The sequence below is a fragment of the Phyllobates terribilis genome, unplaced genomic scaffold (genome assembly GCF_046119375.1).
Source record: "Phyllobates terribilis strain yellow unplaced genomic scaffold, ASM4611937v1 Scaffold_12__6_contigs__length_324123572, whole genome shotgun sequence".
Taxonomy (NCBI): Eukaryota; Metazoa; Chordata; class Amphibia; order Anura; family Dendrobatidae; genus Phyllobates; species Phyllobates terribilis.
The window spans coordinates 164,965,016-164,991,374 of NW_027362772.1; the positions used below are offsets into that span (position 1 = coordinate 164,965,016).

General features: G+C 41.9%; 1 protein-coding gene across 1 annotated transcript in view; it reads left to right on the forward strand.

The window, feature by feature from the left end:
* LOC141171743 (immunoglobulin superfamily member 1-like) overlaps positions 1 to 26,359 on the forward strand; it is a 251,260-nt gene that overhangs the window by 19,859 nt on the left and 205,042 nt on the right. Inside the window, exons 2-4 of the mRNA XM_073655388.1 lie at positions 7,703 to 7,735; positions 10,511 to 10,783; positions 19,450 to 19,722. Of these exons, the coding sequence (XP_073511489.1) occupies positions 7,703 to 7,735; positions 10,511 to 10,783; positions 19,450 to 19,722 (579 nt within the window). The remainder of the gene's footprint in view (positions 1 to 7,702; positions 7,736 to 10,510; positions 10,784 to 19,449; positions 19,723 to 26,359) is intronic.

Sequence of the window (26,359 nt, forward strand, 5' to 3'; positions counted from 1 at the left end):
GGTGCTCCTGGATGCGCAACACACATGAGTGCCTTCTTGCTGCACTACCTGCAACATGACCCTCGAATTGTGAGAATTAGAAATAATCCTGACTACTGGGTTGCCACACTGTTAGATCCCCGGTACAAAAGTAAATTTGCAGAAATTATTTCTGCCATAGACTGTTGCAGAATCTTACATGTGTTTTTCCACAAAATACCAGTGGTGCACGTAGTGAATCTCACAGTTCCAACTTGCCAACCGTGGGACCGTCAAGTGATCAGCACTCAAACCGTAACAGAACCACAGTATCTGCTGGTAACATCAATTTTGCGGAATCATTTCACCACTTTTTTAGCCCATCCTTTGCAAGGCCACAGGAGACAAGAAGTCTGACACATAGTCAACGCCTAGAGACGATGGTACAGGAGTATCTCCAAGTAAACATTGAAGCCACGACTGTGTCACTGGACCCTTGCTCTTTTTGGGCTTCCAATCTGGATAAATGGCCGGAGCTAGCCACTTACGCCTTGGAGATCTTGTCATGCCCCGCAGCCAGCGTTCTGTCTGAACGTGTGTTCAGCGCTGCTGGTGGTGTGCTGACAGATAAGCGCACGCGGCTCTCCACTGATAATGTAGACAGACTCACGTTCATAAAGATGAACAAATCATGGATCCGAAACGACTTTTCTACCCCTGTGTCATCCTGGGGAGAGTAAAAGCTTGATGATTGGTTAAAATCACCCTACCAACCGTTTTAAGCTTTCAAATTACTAATCATGTTCATCTGTATCTTGGCTGGAAAATAATTTGGGCTTTGTAGCAGTGTGCAGCACTGATTCTATTAGGCCATCTATAATAAGCTCCACCAGATTTAAAATTACTAATCATGTTTATCTGTATCTTGACTGGAAAATAATTTGGGCTTTGTAGCAGTGTGCAGCACTAATCCTATTAGGCCATCTATACTAAAGCTTCACCAGATTTAAAATTAATAATAATTTGTAGCTGCATCTAGCCCGGAAAATAATTTTGGGGCTCCGAGATGCGCAAGACACATAAGTGCCTTCTTGCTGCACTACCTGCAGGATGACCCTCATATTGTCAGAATTCGAAGTAATCATGACTACTGGGTTGCCACACTCTTAGATCCCCCAAACTTTTCGATCAACCTTTTCATTTTAATAAAGACCAAAAAAATTGTCATTTTTGAAATTATAAGCCTTAGCAGGTTGTTAGAAACTGAATTCAAACAGTTTTCAACTAAAAACTTTATTCTAGGTGATGTTACATTTTCACAAAGGACCCCTTGTTCGAAAGGAGCTTCTGAACTCTCTCGTCCATTGAATTTGTCAGGTTTTGGATGGTTTCTGCTTCAATTGTTTTGCATGAGGACAGAATACCCTCCCAGAGCTGTTGCTTAGATGTGAACTGCTTCCCGCCATCATAGACACTCCTTTTAATGATGCTCCAAAGGTTCTGAATGGGGTAGAGGTCAGGGGAGCATGGGGTTCACACCATAAGTTTGTCCCCTTTTATGCCCATATCAGCCAGAGATGCAGATGTTTTATGTGCAGCATGAGATGGTGCATTATCATGCAGAAAAATGATCTTGCTGTGAAATACACGGTTCTTCTTCTTGAACCATGGCAGGAAGTTCTGTTTGAGAAAATCCACATACATTATGGAGTTCATCTTTAGCGCCTTCAGGGATCCTAAAGGGGCCGACAATCTCTCTCCCCATGATTCCAGCCCAAAACATTACTCCACCTCCTCCTTGTTGGCGCTGTAGCCGTGTTTGCGTGGGGTGTCCATCAACCAGCCATCCTCAACTCCATCCATCTGGACCATCGAGCGCTGCATGGCACTCATCCGTGAACAAAACAGTTTTGAAATCAGTCTTCATGTAATGTTTGGCCCACTGGAGCCGTTTCTGCTTGTGTGAAGTGGATAGAGGAGGTCGACAGGATGGCGTATGCACAGCTGCAAACCTCTGAAGGACCCTGCATCTTGTTGTTCAGGGGACGTTGGAGGCACAAGCAGCTTCAAAAACTTGTCTGCTGCTATGACAAGGCTTTTTTGCCGCTGCTCTTTCAAGCTGACGAAATTGCCTGTAGGAAAGAGTCCTCAATTTGCCCTTATCAGCACGCACACGTGTGTACTGTGAATCAGCTACATACTTCTTGATTGCCAAGACACTTCATCCTGATCATCGCACAATGTTGATTGTAGTCATGCCTTGACCTAAACACTCCACAATTTGTTGCTTCTCAGCAGCCGACACATCCTTTTTCTTTCCCATTTTGGCAGAAAATGTAGGCTGCTTAATAATGTGAGACAGCCTTCTTAAGTAGTCTTGCCTTTCATTGGACACACCTGCCAAACTAATTAGCACAGGTGTCTGCAATTGCTTACAGTGATATAAAGAGCCCTGACACACATCACCATCAATGAGTTTAACTGACAAACAAACAAATTCTTCCCTTATCACTCCTAAACACTTTTTGCATAATAATTTGGAACACAGTGTACAGGTGCTTTTCCACAAAACACCAGTGGTTCACGTAGTGAATCTTACAGTTCTAACTTGCCAACCGTGGTCTATATGGAGTTGTTCAATAAAGGGCCCAAAATTAAGATAACATAGATGGGAGAGGTCTCTATGAATAGGAATTCCTAAGTATTTGATACCCTGTGAGGGCCAGGCAAAGGGAAAGTTGGACTGGATGGAATCCTATATGGATTTGGGGAGGGAGACATTGAGGGCCTCAGACTTCGCTGCATTGATTTTAAAATTTGACCATGTAACAAAGTGATCTATTTCAGCCATAACAGCATGGATGGTTTAATGTGATTGAGTGATATATACTAGGACATCATCAGCAAATAGAGAGCACTTGTACTCGGTGCCTCCCACCTCAATCCACCTAATATTGGGGTTATGGCGAATTGATGAGAGCAGGTGCTCCGTCACTAGGATGTATAAGAGAGGGGACAGAGAACATCCCTGCCTTGTCCCATTGGTGATTGTGAAAGGTGAGGAAAATGTTCTGACGCGCCCCCTGGGCCTTGGGACACCCGGAGCCGGACCCTTTTTGGTGGATGCTGGTGGTTGTAGTCTCCGTGGCGGCAACCTGGTTCCGTGGCTCAGGGCGGTCAAACCAGTGGCGAAACTATTTATGTGGTTTTGATGTTTAAATGTCCGACTACACCACCCGTGGATTGCGGTCAGAGTGAACCGCCGCTCCAGGGCAGACCGCTGAGGCTGGTGTTGTGGGTGCAGCAGAGCGTAGCATAACTCCCCACGGGAGGAGTATAGCCTCAGGGCAGTGTATGCGGACGATGGGGGTGATGGTGCAGGGCAGCAGCAGTAATGACACGGAGTCAGTGATGCAGTCCAGGGCCTTTACTCACAGTTCTTATTATCCAGACCACGTCTGCAGTTAACGGTTGCCCACATCACACTCTGCTCACCAGGTGAGGGGCTCAGACAACTCCCAGATAACTTTGGAGTGCTTCACAGGACCCCCTTTGTGTGTCCTTTGTCTGGCCTTTCTTACCAACCCTTCTGTCCGGCTGCCTCGGGCCTCCTCTTGGTAAACTTGGCGCCAGTTCCCCTGACCCTATGTGGTGCCTTCCTAGCGGGTGTAGCGAGGGGCTGCGCCACATAAAATGTCAGAGCCTCCTGTTTCTAGCTGAGGGTCGTTTCCTGCCTCCACTATTTTCGGGGACCAGTCTCCCCCTTTGGCCTGACCCCTCCACGCAGGTGGATTCGGGCGTGCGGTGGCGACTCGCCCGTCCGCACCCCTGAGATCCCTTCGTTCCTCGTTCCTGGAGCCTTCTCCGCTCCTCTTCCTTCCTTCTCCCTCTTCCAGGCCTGGGCCTCTGTTACTAGCCCCTGCTCCCTGCCACTTCTGCTCATACTTCTCTGCACTGAACTAAGATGGTGCCCACCTTTTATACTCCCTTCTCAATGCACCCAGGAACTGCTTCCTCCCTGCTCCTGCACTACAGGGTTCCCCTTCCTCAGTGTTCCCTCCCCCCACTCCAGCCAGGGACAGGGACTGTCGTGCCCATCTCAGGGGCATATTGGTCGCCCTGCCCCACGGCAATGTGGTGTAATGCATGCAGGTGTCGGGTCCTGATCCACACTACATCCTTACCTGAGAGTGAGATATCACACCTCTGGGTGAGGTGCAATACCTCTGTAGCAACCGAGCCCTCAGGGTGCTACAGTTCCATTTATCTTCAGCCTAGGTGACGTATTGCGATACAGGGCCGTGATTTTGGCTATAAAAGGGTCCCCTAGACCCCTACCCCAAGCTTTTTAAGAGAATCATATATGGCGTGCCAGGAGACTCTATGGAATGCTTTCTCAGCATCCATCGAGAGTATCTAATTACAAATTTTTAACTGCATCTAGCCCAGGAAATACTTTGTGCCTAGTAGCAGGGTCTGCTAGTCAGCGGATTATCCCGGCTGTTAAGCAAGCTACACCACCTGTAGTTTGGACACTTCATTTTTTCAAAGGAAATGCTTCGGGACCACGGGATACTCAGTGAAGAGCATCAGGAGGCACCCCAAGGCATAGAGGCTCGGACTGGCAGTAGGATGCCTTGCGGTGGACAGCCGAGCTCGATCCTTATAAAAGCTTTTTAACTGCAGCAGCTTTAGTGGACGCTACTGGAGCTGGAATTACGCGGCTGCTGGCATGAGACTTGCCCTCCAATAGATCCTTGTAAATGGATTTAAAGTGTATTTATTCAAATTAGAGAGACAATTTAAATTAAAAAGCTTAGAGCTGCCTCCACCACAGGGGGGCTCGCTCGACCCACCAGCGGACAGGCACCAGTATTGGGAGAGGGGGGCTGGCCGTCAGGGTTCACCGCGGCTCTGGCACAAACCCGGCGACACGGAGGTGGCACGGGCAGGAGCGGACTGAACGTGTTGGCTTCTCACTTTTTGGATTTTAGAAGGGCATGACATGCCTATATCTGTGTCTCCCCCTCCTTTTAGTCCTCCACCTCTTTTCTTTTCGCATGACTATATGTACTTGTCACTTTTCCATGTGTTAGTTGTGTCTTCTGAGCAGTTTGTCAGCTTTTCGACACCTTTGAAGGTGTTTTCTATGTGTTTCTATGTGTTTTTGTTTGCCTGCCATTGGTTTTAACGGTGTTCGAAGGTGTTCGACGAACAGTTCGACGAACAGTTCGGCGAACACACGGGTGTTCGACGAACCGAACCGAACTCGAACACTACGGGGCTGGCTCAACACTAATCTTCTTTAATAAATACTAAGCAGTAGCAGTAGACCCAGCAGCTCATCTTCACACCCTACACCCTGAGATCACATGAACTCTAGGTCCGAAGAAGGAAACATGGTCAATGCTTCCTAATATGAATACACAGCTGTGTATACAGCAATGGAGAAAGTAGACATGATAATTAATCGAATAAATCATGTCTACCTTCTCTGCAGGGAGTTAAGTTATGTTGGGTGACCAGCTCCCTGCCCCCACAGCTGCATAGTGTGTGCAGCAGCCAGGGGCCTAAGGATTACAGTCGCAGAGGGTGCTACGGTGACCGTGCCCATGCGGGAGGGGGTCATACTCATCATCAGTATCTATATCCAAGGATGCACATTCAGCTGAAATGTTTTGCTGTGCAGAGACCGTCACAGCAGGTGGACGGCAGTGATATCATGCGCCGTGACTGGCAAGCCGAAGTCAGTTGCCTGCATCAGCTATAAAAGAGGAAGGGGCAGAAAGTGGGAGCATAGAATGGTAAGGAGTATCATTTCTTTTTAAATCTGTTGGAGAAAAACAGGACATTATTGCTGGAAAAGGCCCAGTATGGGAAACAGTGTACCAAGAAGGAGGCTCAGGATGGGAAAAATTATACTAGGAAGGGGCTCAGGAAGGGGAACACTATACCAGGAAGGGGCTCAGAATGGGAAAAATTATACCAGGAAGGGGCTCAGGAAGGGGAAATTATACCAGGAAGGGGCTCAGGAACGGGAACACTATACCAGGAAAAGGCTCAGGATGGGTGACATTATTAAAGGAATAGGCCAAGAAGTGGACATTATTATAGGAAAGGTCCCAGGATGGAGGAGATTATTACAGGAAGAAGCCCAGGATAGGGGACATTATTACAGGAAGTACCCAGAATGGCAGACGTTATAACATGAAGGGGCCCAGGAGGGGAGACAAATTATACCAAGATGGTGAACATTATACCAGGAAGCGACCCGAGGTGGTGGACATTATAAATAAAAAAGGCTCAGTATGGAGGTCTTGCTGAAAGATCCATCCCCTGCGTAACTTCAACTTTGTCACTGATTCTTGAACATTATTGTCAAGAATCTGCTGATACTGAGTGGAATCCATGCGTCCCTCAACTTTAACATGACACCCGGTGCCGGCATTGGCCACACAGCCCCAACGCATGATGGAACCTCCACCAAATTTTACTGTGGGTAGCAAGTGATTTTCTTGGAATGCTGTGTTTTTTGCCGCCATGCATAACGCCTTTTTGTATGACCAAACAACTCAATCTTGGTTTCATCAGTCCACAGGACCTTCTTCCAAAAAGAAATTGGCTTCTCCAAATGTGCTTTTGCATACCTCAGCCGACTCTGTTTGTGGCGTGCTTGCAAAAACGGCTTCTTTCGCATCACTCTCCCATACAGCTTCTCCTTGTGCAAAGTGCATTGTATAGTTGACCGATGCACAGTGACACCATCTGCAGCAAGTTGATGCTGCAGCTCTCTGGAGGTGGTCTGAGGATTGTCCTTGACTGATCTCACCATTCTTCTTCTCTGCCTTTCTGATGTTTTTCTTGGCCTGCCACTTCTGGCCTTAACAAGAACTGTCCCTGTGTTCTTCCATTTCCTTACTATGTTCCTCACAGTGGAAATTGACAGGTTAAATCTCTGAGACAGCTTTTTGTATCCTTCCCCTGAACAACTATGTTGAATAATCTTTGTTTTCAGATCATTTGACAGTTGTTTTGAGGAGCCCATGATGCCACTCTTCAGAGGAGATTCAAACAGGAGAACAACTTGCAAGTGGCCACTTTAAGTAGCTTTTCTCATGATTGCATACACCTGGCTATGAAGTTCAAAGCTCAATGAGGTTACATAACCAAAAAAGTGCTTTAGTAAGTCAGTAAAAAGTAGGTAGGAGTATTTAAAACAAGAAAATGATAAGGGTGCCCATACTTATGCACCTGTCAAATTTTGTTTGAATGCAGATTGCACATTTTCTGTTAGTACAATAAACCTCATTTCAAGGCAGAAACATTACTGTGTCCAACAGTTATTACATATATCAAACTGAAATAGCTTTTGCAAAAACACCAATTTTTATAAAACATTAAGCTTAAGATTAATAGGGGTGCCCAAACTTTTTCATATAACTGTATGTATATTCTGTAAATGTAAATGTATAAAAAGTGGGTCATTACTCTTACAAAAAACACACCAGGGAGTGATGAGAGTTTATGAGCTGCTGCCTGATTCATCATTTGCGCTTTTTTGAGTCACTTTTATTATGTATTTTATGATATTCACTGATGATTTTTTTGTGGCAAATTTATCAAAATAGCTCATACTGTACACTTCATGAATTTTACACAAAGTCAAAAATGTTTTTTTCCCTGCCTTCATCAATTCTTGCGACTTTTTAAAGCCTAAAGTAAATATTTTGTTTCTTTTTTCTAGACATATATCAAGAGAACTGTAATATAATGGCTCGTAAGTGATTAAGAAATTTTCTTTTTGAATCACCGTCTAGTTGCAAAATTTCTTTTGTAAGAGGGGTTTTATTTTGAAATTTCATCCTATTTTAAATGATTTTTTTCGCTTGCGGCAGACCACAACAAATTATACAATGTTGCTTGAAATTTTGTGAACTCTTGAGAATTTTCTACATTTTGGCATAAATTTGACCTAAAACTACACCAGATTTTCTTAAAAAAAGATAGAAAACTAAGTCAAACAAGCGAGTTAAAAATATTTGACTTTGCCATTTTTTATTGAGAAAAAATGATCCAATATGACATGTCTGTAAGTGTCAAAAGTATGTGAACCTTTGCTTTCAGTGCCTAGTTTGACCTTCTTGTGCAGCAATAATTGCATCTAAACTTTTCCGATAATTGTTGATTAGTTCTGCACATCGGTTTGGAGAAATTTTATTTAATTCTTCCCTATAAAATAGATTCAACTGTTATGTTGTTGGGTTTCTCCCATTAAAAGTTTACTTTGAGTAGTTCTACAACATTTCTATATGACTAAGGTCAGTATTTTGTCTTCTCCATTACAAAACTTTTTATTCTTTAATCATTCTTTTGTAGAAAGACTTGTTTGCTTTGGTTTGTTATCTTGCTGCATGATCTCCTGAGATTCATCTCATGGATAGATGTCCTGACATTTTCCTTTAGAATTTCCTGATAAAATTCAGATTTCATTGTTGCATCAATGAAGACAATCATCCTGACCCAAATGAAGCAAAACAGGTCCAAACCATGATACTACCACCAACATGTTTGTATGCTATAATTCAGTGTTTTTCTTTCTACCAGCTTCTCTCATTTAAACCAAGATGCTTTATTTTGGTCTCATCAATCAAAAAAACATTGTTCCTAGAGCCTTCTGGCTTGCCCAGGTTATCTTCAGCAATGTTCTTTTAGGAGAACAGTGGCTTTCTTCTTACAATCTTGCTATGCATACCAATGTCATCCAGTGTTCTCCTGATGGTGGACTCGTGAATATTAACATTAGCTAATGTGAGAGAGACCTTTAGTTGCTTAGAGGTTACCTTGGGTTTCTTTGTGACCTTGAACACCATTACACGCCTTGCTCTTGAATTGATCTTTGTTGGATGACCTTTCCTGGGGAGTGTAATAATGTTTGGCTGTGGATTGGTGGAGTCCAAATTCTAATAAAGGTTTTGTAACCTTTTCGATCCTGATGAACATCAGTAACTTTTCTACTGAAATGCTCCGAAACCTACTTTGTACCGTGAGACACTTCAACAAACATATGTTGTGAAGATCCGACTGTGATAGATTCCTGTTCTTTAAATGAAACAGGTAACCTACACACCCCTGATTGTTATCCTATCGAATGAAAACACCAGACTCTCTAATTTCACCTTCAACCTTCAAATTACTTGTTAATCCTAAAGGATCACATACTTTTGTCACAGCCATGTGATATTGCATCAAAATTTAATATTTTTTACTCATTTGTGTGATTTGAGTCCTCTTTATCCACTTCTATAACTTGTGTGAAAATCTGATATTTTTTAAGTCAAATGTATGCAGGAATATTCTCAAGGGTTGAAAAACTTTCAAGCACCGTTTTAATTCAAGGCTGCATTGGAGATGGAATGTTTGTGAAATTGAAAGTGAAGTGAAATAAGATCACATCTGCTTTGAAATTATTAAGCTTAGGGAAACCCAAAAAAGTAAATAAAACACACAAAGGGGATGATTTCAATTTATTCATTTATCACATTTAACACAAATAAAATTAATCAAAAAAAACTTTTTATCACATTTTTAGGCAGAGGTGTATGAACCAAAAAATTGAAATTCTGACTTTTAATTTATTTTTCTCTATGGCGCTTACCATACGGGTTAAATAATTGTATATTTTGGTAGATCGGACTTTTAAGGATGCAGCGACATTGACTAGGTCTTTTTTTATTTTTAAATATCTTTTATTTAATGGGGGGAAGGTAATTAATTCATTTTTTTTTTGTTTAGTTCTTTTTTTAGTCCTCTTAAGGGACTTAAGCCTACGATTATCTGATTGAAGGTCTATGACCTGCAATATAACAATGTATATATAGAAAATCAAAGTCTTCTATGAAGGCTGGGCTTCACACGAATGCTAGTATGGCAGGCAAGGGGCATTGGCACCCCACAATTCTGCACCTTAAATGTCAGAATTTGATAGCAATCTTTAAGAGGTTAACAGAAGCGATCGGAGTTCAGCTCAGATTGCTGCTGTTAGTGGCAGATGGTGAATGTGTAACACGGTATGATGCAAGCTCAGCTTCTGAGCTAATTCCATACTCCATACTTTGAATCCAATATGTATGGTGAATGTGGGGAAGGGGTGAAAATTGACAGGATGAAAGAAGAGAGCCAAAAGTTAGCTTTACATAAAAAGTTTCATATCTCTGATATGTATGGCGGATTTAAAAAAATTTAAAAAAAAAACAAATAAAAAAAAACGGAATACTTAGCGGAGCAGCAGGAATAAAATAAAAGCAAAAATTAGTCACTTTTGACTTGATGACATAACCGCTTGTTTAAAGTTTACTAACTACTGTACTACCTGGATGAATAAGGACTTTATGTGGATTTTCATGGGACGTGCTGTGCTTGAGACAAGACAACTTTTTAAAATACTATCCTTTTGTTACATTCAGAAAATCACAAAGCAACTTCTGATAATACTTCAAATGATGACAAACGTCTATGATTATATTACTGAATATTTTATTTTTCCTGCATCTAGAGGAAACAACTATTACACCTTCAATATCTGTCAAGCCTAATAGCAGCATACCAGCAGGCAGCAACATAACAATCCAGTGTGATGGAGCAATCGCAGGAGAGACTTTCATTCTATATAAAAATGGAAGAGAATTCTTGCGACAACAATCAATTGATTTTAAAACTGAATTTCTTATAGTCAATGTTTCTTTGAGACACCAAGGAAATTATTTCTGCATGATGCAATCAAATTCCAAGATATCCAACCATATAAGAGTTGCGGTGCAAAGTAGAGGTAAGTTATATTCCAATAAGCTTTGTTTCACGTGAAGCTGGTCTTATGATTAGGTGGTCAGTTGTTTGAAACTTTGGAGTCGATTCATTAAGACTGGGGTTGCGCTCTGAAGTCTTAATGAAGGGTTCGCTGGAGTACATTGCGGAAAGTTCATTAAGAGGTGCATGTATCTTAATGACTTTCTTTTCCTTTGCATGCGCAACTGTGCGCCTTGCCAGAAATGCTACTCCAGTTCTGATCAACAGTGACCACAAATGAATCAGCAATTATGATATTCATAGCTGGACAGAGCGGTAACAGTTCTTTTTTTATCCTCTGTTACATAGAGGGGGTCCTGCGGTCAACTTTTTTAAGTTGGCCAGAGAATTAGTTGAACACTGCAGGTCTAACTTGTAGAATCCTAAGGTTTCGGACATACGTGAGATAAAAGACAGAATATGAAATGAAGCATTTCATTATGGATATTTAAATTAATGGTCATCCAATATAGTATGTAACAAGCAGGGTCTGCTGGAGTGGGATTTGTTGGCACTTTGCTGTTCTTGGTTTTGACTCATAGATGTCCATATGTCATAATGCATATCATCTGAATACATGCCCAATATATGGTCACATTTAGCGTATATATATATATATATATATATATACATATATATATATATATATATATATATATATATAAATATATATATATATATCAGGGTAATTTACCGAAGTACACAATTTACGAAGGGAAATATAAGGTTTGAATATACAGTATATATGCAGCATGGGTGCCGCTATTACTGAAACTATAACAGCCAGTGGTTTTTGGATACCAATACTCCCCAACACTAGGGACACTCATGTCCTCTGTATGTGGCTACCTAGTTGCTGGCAACTGAGCAGTATTGCACATGACGAAAACCCTGGCACACACTGCAAACACGTTTTCTCCAACGTTGCTCAAGGTGTGCTGAGCATCAGTGGAGAAAATCAGTTTCGGCAGAAGACTTCATCCACTATAAGTTCATGCTCAACACTTATAACTCTGCTCCTCTCCATCTGACCAAACAAGTCTACTTCACCACCCTCATCACATCACTAGCTGACAAGTGACAATCCAAGAAACTGTTCGAAACTTTCCACTCCCTCCTGAGCCAAAAAGTATAGGCCCCTGTCACCACCCTCACCCTGACGATCTGGACACTTATTTCCTAGACAAAATGAACAATATCCTTAAGCACACTTTTGCACAGTCCCCTCAGAGCCTGGATCCTTTTCCCTCCCACATCTCAAGTTCAATTTCCACATTTAAATCCATCATAAAAGAAGAAATTATCAGGCTCCTTGCTTCCTCTCACCCTACAACCTGCACCAGTGATCCTATTCCTTCACATCTCCTCCAGTCTCCCTCCTCTGTTGTCACTACCTACCTAACTAAAATATTTTACCTCTTTCTTCCGTTATCTTCCCCTCTTCATTCAACCATGCCGTCATAACATCTTTACTTAAAAAAACATCCCTCCACCAGAACTGCCCTGGTAACTACAGACCTGTCTCTAATCTTCCATCCATCTCTAAACTCCTGGAACTCTTGGTCCACTCTCATCTAATCCACTATCTCTCAGATCACTCCCTTCTTGACCCTTTACAATCTGGTTTCCGCTTCTTACACTCAACAGAAACTGCCCTCCCTAAAGTCTCAAACGATCTACCGACAGCGAAATCTAATGGTCATTATTCCTTGCTGATTCTCCTGGATCTCTCTGCAGCATTCGACACTGTAGATCACCAGCTCCTCCTCACTATGCTCCGCTCTGTCGGCCTCAAGGACACCATTCTCTCTTGGTTCTTTTCCTACCTATCGGACCGCTCATTCCTATTATCTTTTGCTGGCTCTTACTCCTTTAATCTTCCCTTTACTATCGGAGTTCCGCAGGGCTCAGTCCTAGGCCCCCTCTTCTTCTCTCTATATACTGCCCCTATTGGACACATCATCAGTAGATTTGGTTTCCAATATTATCTTGGTACTGATGACATCCAATTATGCACCTCTTCTGCTTACATTACCCCCACCCTAATGGAAAATACCAGAGATTGTCTGTTTGCTGTGTCTAACATCTTGCACTCAGGGGATTATTAATTGCTAAGGGGATATTCAGGGGCATTTTAAGGAGCACTCAAGGGACAATATTTAATTATAAGTGGGCACTTTAGAGACAGCACAATATGGGGGCATACAGGGTGTTATAATCATCAAAGGGTGTTCAAAGTGTGTGTGATATTTTTGGTACAAGAATACTATCAGGTTAAGTTTACACATATACGTTTATTTTGCAATATGTGTGCAAAATTTGAGGCAATTTCAATTTTTTTCATTATTGATGGCACAAGAGCACTTTTTATAAATGCGTGTTTGTGCAGACGGTAAAATTTCATTGAAATTTCTTCTACCAAGGGTCAAAGACACAGATCTTCTAAAACAAAAACATTATTATTTCTACTGTAAAGGGATATACTGTAATTTATGTGAGTAACTTTCTGTATGCAGCAATATACTTCTTATCTCTTCCTTTTTTCTCTTCTCCTTCCCCCCACCAGGAAAATTATTTATCTCAACTTCTACTTTTTTCTGTATAATTGTATTACACACTCCTTAACACTGATATGGCAAAACCAAGTAGAAAAAGTCTTGGGATTTTGGGAATCACAGGATGGATAGACAAGTTACTGGATTGCAAATGATGAAAAACTGGAAACAAGATTTTAAAAACATCTAATTTTATTCAGTCTGGAGTATGAGCGCCACATGCAGAAATCTCCGCACTTACAGCCTCAGCTTCTATCAGTGAGGTTATTAATTGTCTGAGGAAGGTTCTATCATGCTAAGTGCACTTGGGTAAATAATCAAGATCCGTTGCTGGCAGCTTCCTTTCCAATTGCCATCCAATCACATCCCAGATGTGCTTGATGGGAGACAAAATTAGGGACTCTGCAGGCATGGTAGCAGGTTTAGGCCACACAGACTGCTCACAGTTGCACAAGTAACATGCGGCCTCTTGAAGACACTTTCAAGAAATGGCTTTGCCACTGATCCCATGACCAAGTCAATGTAACGCTAAATTGTTAGTGTACAAGGAATCAAAACTAGAGGGATCCTGATGCCACCCGACACTATAATACTAGGAGTAGGGCTAGAGTGATGTTCCCTCCTGATGGCTCCTTCATTGACCTCAAGCCACATCTCTCAAAGGCCATCATGGTGCACAGAAAGCTTACAATCAGTGGTGAGGACGGGGTTATAGAGAGCTCAGCAGTCAGAGATCTGTAACAAAAAAACCTCAAAACTGAAGCACCCAGTAAAATAAGTGATACATCGCTGGAATCAGCCCTTACATCATGTTTTGCTCAGTTTGGGTGGCAAAAATCTGGTGACAGATTCCTATTAATTGGATGTTCTCAGAGATAACAGCAATGTCTAAACACAGGAGATTTTTTTAATGATTCCAAATGAGGAATAATTATGTTTAGTGTAAGATATCAAAGACATGTAATAGTTAATCGGGCACTTAGAAAGGGGGCTGTATAAGAAAGAAGACACCTTCTTTAATAAATACTAAGGTAAATTTGCTTTGTCCCTTTAAAGAAAGCCATTTTCATAAGAGGCTTGGTTGCTCTTTTAACCTTGATATGACCTTCTGATTCTGAATATATATTACCGGTTAATCAAAATATTGTGCAAATCCGACTTTTGCAGCATTTTTCCTTCCTTAAAGAAAGCAGAAGTTATTCTAAAATAAACCTTAATTGTACATGTACATTATATTCTTTTTGACCAACTAAGGACAGTGCCTTTTTTAACCTTAGCCGTTCATGAGCGGGCCATTTTCCCACATTCCTGACCAGGCACATTTATGAGTTTTGTTGTATATCCACTTTTAACTACTGTAAAAATTGTTCTTGTTCAGATATTAAAATAATTTTTGCCAATAATCTTTATATTCCTTTTTTTGCTGATATCAGGGGAAATATAATGAAAATAACAAAATATATGTCTATTTTTCACAGTTTAAAATGTTTTAATTTTTTTTTATGATCACGATTGATCACTGAAAACATTTTAAATTGTGTTCCCCGTTCTGTAGAAATTATTGATTTTTTTTTTCAAAAGGGGTGGGGCTATAAACAGCTATTTGGACTGGTAGTGCCTTTTTATGTATTATTTTATTGAATTTTCTCCGTGCTTTTTAATTAATTTATTTTTTAATTTTTTATTTGCACACTATTCCCCCCATAAATTATTATAAGACCTTTCAGGGGTATTTGAACACATTACTGCATTAGTTTTATAGCTGATTTCTCCTGTAACAAGGGCTGGTTTATTAGCCCCAGTTACAGGAGAAAATCAGTCTCTTTCTTCACAGCAGACCTCACTCAATTTCCTAAGACTCAGCAGCTCATCTTCACACCCTACACCCTGAGATCATGAACTCTAGGTCCGAAGGAGGAAACATGGTCAATGCTTCCTAATATGAATACACAGCTGTGTATACAGCAATCGAGAAAGTAGACATGATAATAAATCGAATAAATCAGTCTACCTTCTCTGTAGGGAGTAAAGTTATGCTGGATGGCCAGCTCCCTGCCCCCACAGCTGCATAGTGTGTGCAGCAGCCAGGGTCCTAAGAATTGCAGTGACAGAGGGTGATAGGGTGACCGTGCCCGTGCGAAAAGGGGTCATACTCATCATCAGCACCTATACCAGCTTGATGTGCATCCAAGGATGCACATTCAGCTGACATGTATTGCGATGCAGAGACCGTCACAGCAGGTGGACGGCAGTGACATCATGAACTGTGACTGGCAAGCCGAAGTCAGTTGCCTGCATCAGCTATAAAAGAGGAAGGGGCAGAAAGTGGGAGCATAGAATGGTAAGGAGAATTGTTTTATTTTAAATGTGTTGGAGAAAAACAGAGGACATTATTACTGGAAAAGGCCCAGTATGGGAGACAGTGTACCAGGAAAGAGGCTCAGGATGGGAAAAATTATACTAGGAAGGGGCTCAGGAAGGGGAACACTATACCAGGAAGGGGCTCAGGAAGGGGAACACTATACCAGGAAGGGGATCAGGAAGGGGAACACTATACCAGGAAAAGGCTCAGGATGGGAAACAGTGTACCAGGAAGGGGCTTAGGATGGGAAAAATTATACCAGGAAGGGGCTCAGGAAAGGGAACACTATACCAGGAAGGGGCTCAGGAAAGGGAACACTATACCAGGAAAAGGCTCAGGATGGGCAATATTATTAAAGAAATTGGCTAAGATGGGGGACATTATTATAGGAAAGATCCCAGGATGGAGGACATTATTACAGGAAGAAGCCCAGGATGGGGGACAAATTATACCAAGATGGTGGACATTATACCAGGAAGGGACTCGAGGTGGTGGACATTATAAATAAAAAAGGCTCAGTATGGAGGACATTATACCAGGAAAGCCCTTGGTCTTGTTACACCACTGGCAGCAGCTCTGTTATGCAATGCCACTTTAGAATGTAAATACATGAGTACAAGTGCTAATGGCAAATATTTATGTCATATAGTACCAAAAATGTACTTTCCTTATACATTTAAATACTGTGGTGCCACATGCATTAAAAATCAAGTACAAAAGTAAACCAAAAACAGCAACCACACTTTTCTATAACAACACATACATAATTAGTTTGTTGAATATATACATTAATATATGTATATTCTGTAAATGTAAATGTATAAAAAGTGGGTCATTACTTTTGGAAAGAACACACCAGGGAGTGATGAGAGTTTATGAGCTGCTGACCAATTCATCATTTGCGCATTTTTAAATCACTTTTATTATGTATCTTATGGTATTTGCTGATGATTTTTTTGTGGCAAATTTATCAAAACAGCTCATAGTGTACACTTCAAGAATTTTACAGAAGTCAAAAATGTTTTTTTCCCTGCCTTCATCAATTCTTGCGACTTTCTAAAGCCTAAAGTAAATGTTTTGTTCCTTTTTTGTGGCACGTAAGTGATTAAGAAATTTTCTTTTTGAATCAACGTCTAGTTGCAAAATTTCATTTGTAAGAGGGGTTTTATTTTGAAATTTCATCCTTTTTTCAATGATTTTTTGCTTGCGGTAAACCACAATAACTTATACAATGTTGCTTGAAATTTAGTGAACCCTTGAGAATTTTCTACATTTTGGCATAAATTTGACCTAAAACTAACTTCAGATTTTCTTAAAATAAGATACAGTAGAAAACTAAGTCAAACAAACGAGTCAAAAATATTTGACTTTGCCATTTTTTATTGAGAAAAAAATTATCCAATATGACATGTCTGTAAGTGGCAAAAGTATGTGAACCTTTGCTTTCAGTGCTAGGCACTAGGCTTTGACCTTCTTGTGCAGCAATAATTGCATCTAAACGTTTCCGATAATTGTTGATTAGTTCTGCACATCGGCTTGGAGAAATTTTATTTAATTCTTCCCTATAAAACAGATTCAATTATTTTATGTTGATGGGTTTCTCCCATTAAAAGTTTGCTTTGAATAGTTCTACAACATTTCTATATGACTAAGGTCAGTACTTTCTCTTCTCCATTACAAAACTTTTTATTCTTTAATCATTCTTTTGTAGAAAGACTTGTTTGCTTTGGGTTGTTATCTTGCTGCATAATCTCCTGAGATTCATCTCATGGATAGATGTCCTGACATTTTCCTTTAGAATTTCCTGATAAAATTCAGATTTCATTGTTGCATCAATGAAGACAATCATCCTGACCCAAATGAAGCAAAACAGGACCAAACCATGATACTACCACCAACATGTTTGTATGCTAGAATTCAGTGTTTTTCTTTCTCCCAGCTTCTCATTTAAACCAAGATGCTTTATTTTGGTCTCATCAATCCAAAAAGCATTGTTCCTAGAGCCTTCTGGCTTGCCCAGGTTATCTTCAGCAATGTTCTTTTAGGAGAACAGTGGCTTTCTCCTTGCAATTCTGCTATACATACCATTGTCATCCAGTGTTCACCTGATGGTGGACTCATGAATATTAACATTAGCTAATGTGAGAGAGACCTTTAGATGCTTAGAGGTTACCTTGGGTTTCTTTGTGACCTTGAATACCATTATACTCCTTGCTCTTGAATTGATCTTTGTTGGATGACAATTCCTGGGGAGTGTAATAATGTTTGACTGTGGATTGGTGGAATCCAAATTCTAATAAAGGTTTTGTAACCTTTTCGAAGAGCATCAGTAACTTTTCTACTGAAATGCTCCGAAATATACTTTGTACCGTGAGACACTTCAACAAACATATGTTGTGAAGATCAGACTGTGATAGATTCCTGTTCTTTAAATAAAACAGGTAACCTACTCACCCCTGATTGTTATCCTATCGAATGAAAACACCAGACTCTCTAATTTCACCTTCAACCTTCAAATTATTTGTTAATCCTAAAGGATCACATACTTGTGTCACAGCCATGTGATATTGGATCAAAATTTAATATTTTTTACTCATTTGTGTGATTTGAGTCCTCTTTATCCACTTCTATAACTCTGCTTTGAAATTATTAAGTTTAGGGAAACCCCAAAAAAGTAAATAAAACACCAAGGGGGATGTTTTCAATTAATACATTTATCACATTTAACACAAATAAAATTAATCAAAAAAATTTTTTATCACATTTTTAGGCAGAGGTGTGTGAACCGAAAAATTTAAATTCTGACTAATTTATTTTTCACTATGGCGTTTACCATACGGGTTAAAAAAAATTGTATATTTTGGTAGATGGGACTTTTATGGATGCAGCGACACTAACTATTTTTTTTTTATTTTTAAATATCTTTTATTTAATGGGAGGAAGGTAATTAATTCTATTTTTTTTCTTAAGTTCTTTTTTTTGTCCTCTTAAGGGACTTAAGCCTACGATTATCTGATTGCAGGTCTATGACCTGCAATATAACAATGTATATATAAAAAATCAAAGTCTTCTATGAAGGCTGGGCTTCACAAGAATGCTAGTATGGCAGGCAAGGGGCATTGGCACCCCACAATTCTGCACCTTAAATGTCAGAATTTGATAGCAATCTTTAAGAGGTTAACAGAAGCGATCGGAGTTCAGCTCAGATTGCTGCTGTTAGTGGCAGATGGTGAATGTGTAACACGGTATGATGCAAGCTCAGCTTCTGAGCTAATTCCATACTCCATACTTTGAATCCAACATGTATGGTGAATGTGGGGAAGGGGTGAAAATTGACAGGATGAAAGAAGAGAGCCAAAAGTTAGCTTTACATAAAAAGTCTCATATCTCTGATATGTATGGCGGATTTAAAAAAAATAAAAAAAAAACAAATAAAAAAAAACGGAATACTTAGCGGAGCAGCAGGAATAAAATAAAAGCAAAAATTAGTCACTTTTGACTTGATGACATAACCGCTTGTTTAAAGTTTACTAACTACTGTACTACCTGGATGAATAAGGACTTTATGTGGATTTTCATGGGACGTGCTGTGCTTGAGACAAGACAACTTTTTAAAATACTATCCTTTTGTTACATTCAGAAAATCACAAAGCAACTTCTGATAACAATACTTCAAATGATGACAAATGTCTATGATTATATTACTGAATATTTTATTTTTCCTGCATCTAGAGGAAACAACTATTACACCTTTAATATCTGTCAAGCCTAATAGCAGCATACCAGCAGGCAGCAACATAACAATCCAGTGTGATGGAGCAATCGCAGGAGAGACTTTCATTCTATATAAAAATGGAAGAGAATTCTTGCGACAACAATCAATTGATTTTAAAACTGAATTTCTTATAGTCAATGTTTCTTTGAGACACCAAGGAAATTATTTCTGCATGATGCAATCAAATTCCAAGATATCCAACAATGTAAGAGTTGCGATGCAAAGTAGAGGTAAGTTATCTGTGTAATTTTTCAAATGCAATTACTAAGCATCCTTTCGGCAGAAGACTTCATCCACTATAAGTTCATGCTCAACACATAACTCTGCTCCTCTCCATCTGACCAAACAAGTCTACTTCACCACCCTCATCACATCACTAGCTGACAATCCAAAACAACTGTTCGAAACTTTCCACTCCCTCCTGAGCCCAAAAGAATAGGCCCCTGTTACCACCCTCACACTGACAATCTGGACACTTATTTCCTAGACAAAAAGAACCTTATCCGTCAGCATATTTTTGTACAGTCCCCTGAGAGCCTGGATCCTTTTCCCTCCCACATCTCAAGTTCAATTTCCACCTTTAAACCTATCCCAAAAGAAGAAATTACCAGGCTCCCTGCTTCCTCTTACCCTACAACCTGCACAAGTGATCCTATTCCTTCACATCTCCTCCAGTCTCTCTCCGCTGTTGTAACTACCTATCTAACTAAAATATTTAACCTCCTTCTTCTGTTATCTTCCCCTCTTCATTCAAACATGCCGTCTTAACATCTTTACTAGTGATGGGAGAGCACTAAAATCCTCGGGTGCTTGATGCTCGGGTCGAGCACATTGGAATACTCAGGTGCTTGACCCGAGCAACGAGCCCGATATAAGTCTATGGGAAACGCAAGCATTTTTCAGGTGGCCCCCCCCGGCGGTCTGCAAAGGGCATAAAAATTGCCCAAATCGATGGGTACAGTGCTCGAGTGGCATGGGAACAGCATGGGGAAGACCCCTGGAAGCATCTCTGACTTCCAAGTCACTGCTGTCAACAACTTTGTCAGAGGTATTATGCCACTTTTACGGACTCACAATAAAACATGCAAAAACTAAACCAAAATGGATTTTCCTGGGAAATATGTTAAAGAACATATAGAACAAGTTTCCATAACTTGTATGTAAAGCAAAATAAATAACCAAAAACATAAATGCTCCTCCACACCTTGGGCTATGTTCACACATAGTGTTTTTGATGTGTTTTTGCACTTTTGCATTGCTTTCAAATGTGACAAATGCATTCAACAGGAAATGTCATTTTAACATTTTACAACCCTATCTGGCCATGTGGTGTGTGACACATCATCAGACACATCCTGTTTCATTTATTAAGGAGGGACTCTGAAAGTCACAAAGCCTACTTTTATAGGGCCATCAGGTGGCCTTTACTATTCTTAAACGGCCAGCAGTCGGCCCTCACTATTGTTAGAGAGCCATCAGCCGGCTATGCTTTGTCGTTCCCATTACTAAAGAGTGGGTCTCCTATACTGTTATTGCATATGCAGTGAGTGGCAGGGCTGCCCAAAATTTGGATGCACCCCAATACCCCTTTGAAAATTTGGACACACCCCAATGCCACTTTGAATATTTGGACGCACCCCATTACCCCTCTGAAGAGAATTAAAGGAGGGCCTCCTGAAAACAATGTTCCCATTATTAGGAAGTGGGTTCCCCATAGTGTTGGCCTGTGCAGTGAATGCAAGTGTTGCTAAAAATTTGGAGGCACTCCAATGCCCGTTGGAAGAGACGTAGAGGTCAGAGGGCCTCCTGAAAACAATGTTCCCATTATTAGGAAGTGGGTTTTCCATTGTGTTTGCCTATGCAGTGAATGCAAGTGATGCCAAAAATTGGGAGGCACTCCAATGCCCCTTGAAAGAGACACAGAGGGCCTCATGAAAAAATGTTCCCATTAGTAGGAAGTGGGTCTCCCATAGTGTTGGCCTATTCAGTGAATGCAAGGATTGCCAAAAATTGATAGGCACTCCAATGCCCCTTGGAAGAGTTGTAGAGGGCCTCATGAAAAAATGTTCCCATTATTAGGAAGTGGGTTTCCCATTGTGTTTACTTATGCAGTAAATGCAAGGGTTGCCAAAAATTGGGAGGCACTACAATGCCCCTTGGAAGAGACGTAGATGGCCTCATGAAAAAATGTTCCCATTATTAGGAAGTGGGTCTCCCATAGTGTTGGCCTATGCAGTGAATGCAAGGGTTGCCAAAAATTGGGAGGCACTCCAATGCCCCTTGGAAGAGACGTGGAGGAGGGCCTCATAAAAATGTTTCCCATTAGAAAGTAGAGTGTCTCCTACACTTGTAATGCCCATGCACTAAGTTTATGGGCTGACAAACATTTACCCCTGGGGGGTATACATGAACATACTGCATAAAATTTTTTTTTACGGGCATCATAAACACCCTTTAAAAAAATTATGTGGGTGTTGCATCATGGACCACGGTCACCCTGGTGATATTGTGGTGGAGGATGAGGATGAGGAGAAGGAGGAGGAAAAAGAGCAAATAGCCAAAATCAGAAAGCGTATACCCATGTGTGGGTGTGAAGAGGTGCATGGGAATACACCTCCCAAAAAAAGACACTGGATTTGAGTTTATGTTACGCTGCTATCATTCGGTGGTGTTGAGAAGTCTGGCCCAATCCAGCCCTTGTTCATTTTTATAAGAGTCAGTCTGTCAGCATTTTCAGTTGACAGGCAGATGCGCTTATCAGTTATAATTCCACCAGGGCACTAAAAACCCGCTCTGAAAAAACGCTAGCGGCAGGGCAGGCCAGGACCTCCACGGCATAGAGAGCCAGTTCATTCCACGTGTCCAGCTTGGATACCCAATAATTATAAGGCACAGAAGAATCACGGAGGACGTTGGTGCGGTTGACAAGGTACTCCCTCAGCATCTTCCCAAACTTTGCACTCCTTGTGAGAGGACCCCGTGCCTCAGGGCCTGTGCGATGGTAGGGGCTCAGAAAATTCTGCCAGAACTTTGACAGTGTTCCTCTGCCTCTGCTAGATTGGAGTTGTATCTCTCTCTCCTGTAGTCCTTGGTTGTCCAACGAACTGTGACCTCTGCCACCAGCGTTTTCAGATGAGAATTTTTTTAATTGTTCCGCAACAAGGGCTTTCTGGTACTGCCCCATTGCATGGGTCTAGAAGTGTCACCAATCACTATTGACTGTCACCCAAAATTTTGCGAACTTGTGGGTCATGGGAAAGGCAGCGTAACATAAACTCAGCCATGCGTGCCAGACTGCTGACAGGCAAGACTTCTGTGTCCTCACCAAGAGGACGACTGACCATGCTCTCCTACTCCTCCTCTCTGTTCTCAGGCCATCCACGCTGAACAGACTGTATGACAGTTGTGCAAGTAGTACCGTCTATAGCGCATGAAACTAGCTCCTGTTCTTCCTCCTCCTCTTCCTCATTGACACCCAATCCACGTTGGGATGAGATGAGGCTGGGCTGTGTGTAATCACCCTGTGTGATTCCTTGCTCCATCTCATCGTGATCCGCCTGCAATGCATCCTTTTTGATTATGAGCAGAGAGTGTTTCAGAAGACAGAGAAACGGGATGGTGATGCTAATTATGGCTTCATCACCACTCACCATCTTGGTGGAGTCCTCAAAGTTTTGGAGGATGGAACATATGTCTGACATCCATATCCACTCCTGAGGTCTTATGTGTGGAGTCTGAACTGAATACCGACTGCCTTGTTGATGCTGGTACTCAACAACTGCCCTCTTCTGCTTACAGAAGAGGAGGAGGAGGCTGAGGAGGATAAGGTGCAGGAGCTGTATACTGTGGGGGCAACCCTGATTGACCTAGGGCCCGCAATCCTCGGCTTCGGGAGGACGTGTTCCGTCCCAAGGTTCGACTGGGTCCCGGCTTCCACTATGTTAACCCAGTGTGCCGTCAGCAAGATATTCCATCCCTGCCCACAAGCACTTGTCCACGTGTCCGTGGTTAGGTGCACTTTCCCGGTAACTGCGTTGTTGAGGACATGGCTAATGTTTTGGGACACGTGCTTGTGTAATGTGACGGTACACTGGGACGGCACACAGGGAGAAGTAGTGGCTGCTGGAGACCGAGTACCGAAGGACAGCCTCCGCCATCAGGTTGCGGAATGCTTCCGTCTCCACGAGCTTAAAAGGCAACATTTCGAGCGCAAGCAGTCGTAAAATGTGGGAATTTAGTAGTGTGGCCTGTGGGGCGTTGGTTGCGTATTTGTGCTTGCGTTCCAAGGACAGGGGTATGGACAACTGAACGCTGCCCTGAGACAAGGACATGGACGTGCTTCCTGATGCTGCTACTTGAGAGTGTGCAACGACAGGTACAGGGCAGGAGGCATCTTCGCATGCACCTTGGACAGGGGATTGGCTTGCATGCACAACAGCGGAAGAAGCAGTGGTGTCACCCGCAGACACTGTTCCTTGACCTTTAGGTTCGGCCCATAAAGTCGGGTGGTTTGCTGCCATTTGCCTTATCATGCTGGTGGTGGTCATGCTTGTAGTTTTGCAACCCCTGCTGATGCAGGCCTGGCAGATGGTGGAAATGGCCTTTTTGGGGTTATCGGCAGAGTCTTCAAAAAACAACCAGACTCGGGAAGAACTAACAGTTGTACTGGCAACTTCCTTCATGTTGGTGTTATGGGGAATGGTTGCCTGCCTTCTGTCTGCGGCCACCACACTGCATCTTCCTGCCTGTTGGGGTGCTCTGCCTCCCTCCCCCAATGTGCTGCTCTCCTCGCTCTGCATGTCCTGCTGCCATGTTGGGTCAATTACTATATCATCTACCTCCTTGTCTTCCACTTCCACACCCTGGTCTTCCTCCTGACTTTCTGGCAATTGTGTCTCATCATCGTCCACCTCTTGTGACACTTTCCCACCGTCGCCTTCGTGTGACCGTGGCTGCTCAAATATTTGGGCATCGCTACATGCGATCTTCTCTTGCCCCGCTTCAAGGGCACCAGGCGAGAGGCCCGAATCTATAAATAGAAAAATGAACAGCTCTTCGGAGTGTCCAAGTGTGGGATCAGTTGTCTCTGCGCACTCGGCATGGTGGGAGGACGGAGGTTCAGGTTGAGGAATATGCGGTCCAGACTCACGGCTACTGAGACTTGACCGTGTGGAAGATAGGGTGGTGGTGGCTAAATGACTGGAAGAATTATCTGCTATCCAACCAATAACCTTTTCACACTGCTCTGTGTTCAATAGTGGTGTTTTGTGGTCATTGGGACAGGAAGGTCGAGCGAGAAGATGTGGGTGTTTGTTGTGGCACAATTTCAGCTTGCCCACGGCCTCGGTCTCTGCATGCACCATCACGTCCAGCTCCCTGTCCCTTGCCATGTGCCTTGCCCATTTTAAATGGAGGACATTATATTCCACGCTCACTACAAATGGCTGAATTTGGAGCAAACTTATATGTGATCCGTGCGACTGACAAACCACAGTTTTAAATACCTGGCCTGTAGGTAACTATTTTAAACAGCAAACCGGTGTCAAAAACTTAGCTGACACACTGAAACAAATTTTTAATGGAGGCCAGAAATGGCAGTATTTTCTGAAAACGTATATGGGATCCGTGTGACGGAGAAAACACAGTTTTGAATAGCTGGCCTGTAGGTAACTATTTTTAACAGCAAACTGGTGTCAATAACTTCACTGACACAAATTTTTAATGGAGGCCAGATGTGGCAGTATTTTCTGAAAAGATATATTTGATCCGTGTGATGGAGAAAACACAGATTTAAATAGCTGGCCTGTAGGTAAGTATTTTTAACAGCAAACTGGTGTCAATAGCTTCACTGACACACTGAAACAAATTTTTAATGGAGGCCAGAAATGGCAGTATTTTCAGCGCAATTATATGTGATCCGTGTGACGGACAAACCACAGTTTTAAATGCTGGCCTGTAGGTAACTATTTTTAACAGCAAACTGGTGTCAATAGCTTCACTGGCACGCTGCAACAAAATTTAAATGGAGGCCAGAAATGGCAATATTTTCAGCGCAATTATATGTGATCCATGTGACAGACAAACCAAAGTTTTAAATAGCTGGATTTTAAGCACTGTAATATGGAAAGGACCTGGCTGTATTCTGCAGTGTCAACAAGAAAATGGCGCAGAAAAACTGTGTTCTCTGGATTGATTTTTAAGCAAATAATGAGGATTAAGATCCCCAAAAAAATTATTCCTGGCCCCTGATACCTGGGCCTTTGTCTAGAAATGTCTAACAGCAGCAGCAGACAGAACTGGAATGGAGCCTCTTGTGCTATATGCACTGCAGTCTGCTATATACCCTGCCTGCCTGCCTATATACACTGCCTGCCTGATATCTCTGCAGATGGATTAGTCCTCAGAAGGACTGTTTGTTGAGATGGATATGTGTAATATACTTCTGTTCTACCTACACTACCTAATAAACAAGCTAATCTCTCCCTAGCTAAGCAGCACCTCTCCCTGCTCTGCCTGATTCCGAAGTGACTGTGATGAGCATGGCGGCGCCAGGTCTGATATAGACCTGATGATGCTGTGCAGCCAGCCAATCACTGTAATGCCACAACCAGCATGACTGCGGCATTACAGTTAGTGGCAGGCAATCCCTGCATGTTCATTGGCTCTGTAAAGAGTGCCAAACATGCAGGAAGGAGACCCGAGCTCCAGCCGAGCAACCCCGGAAATACTCAGCGAGCACCGAGCATCTCGAGAAGGGAGATGCTGCCGCGAGCACAGCGCAGTAGTTAGCATGCTCGCTCATCACTAATCTTTACTTAAAAAAACATCCCTCCATCAGAACTGCACTGCTAACTACAAATCTGTCTC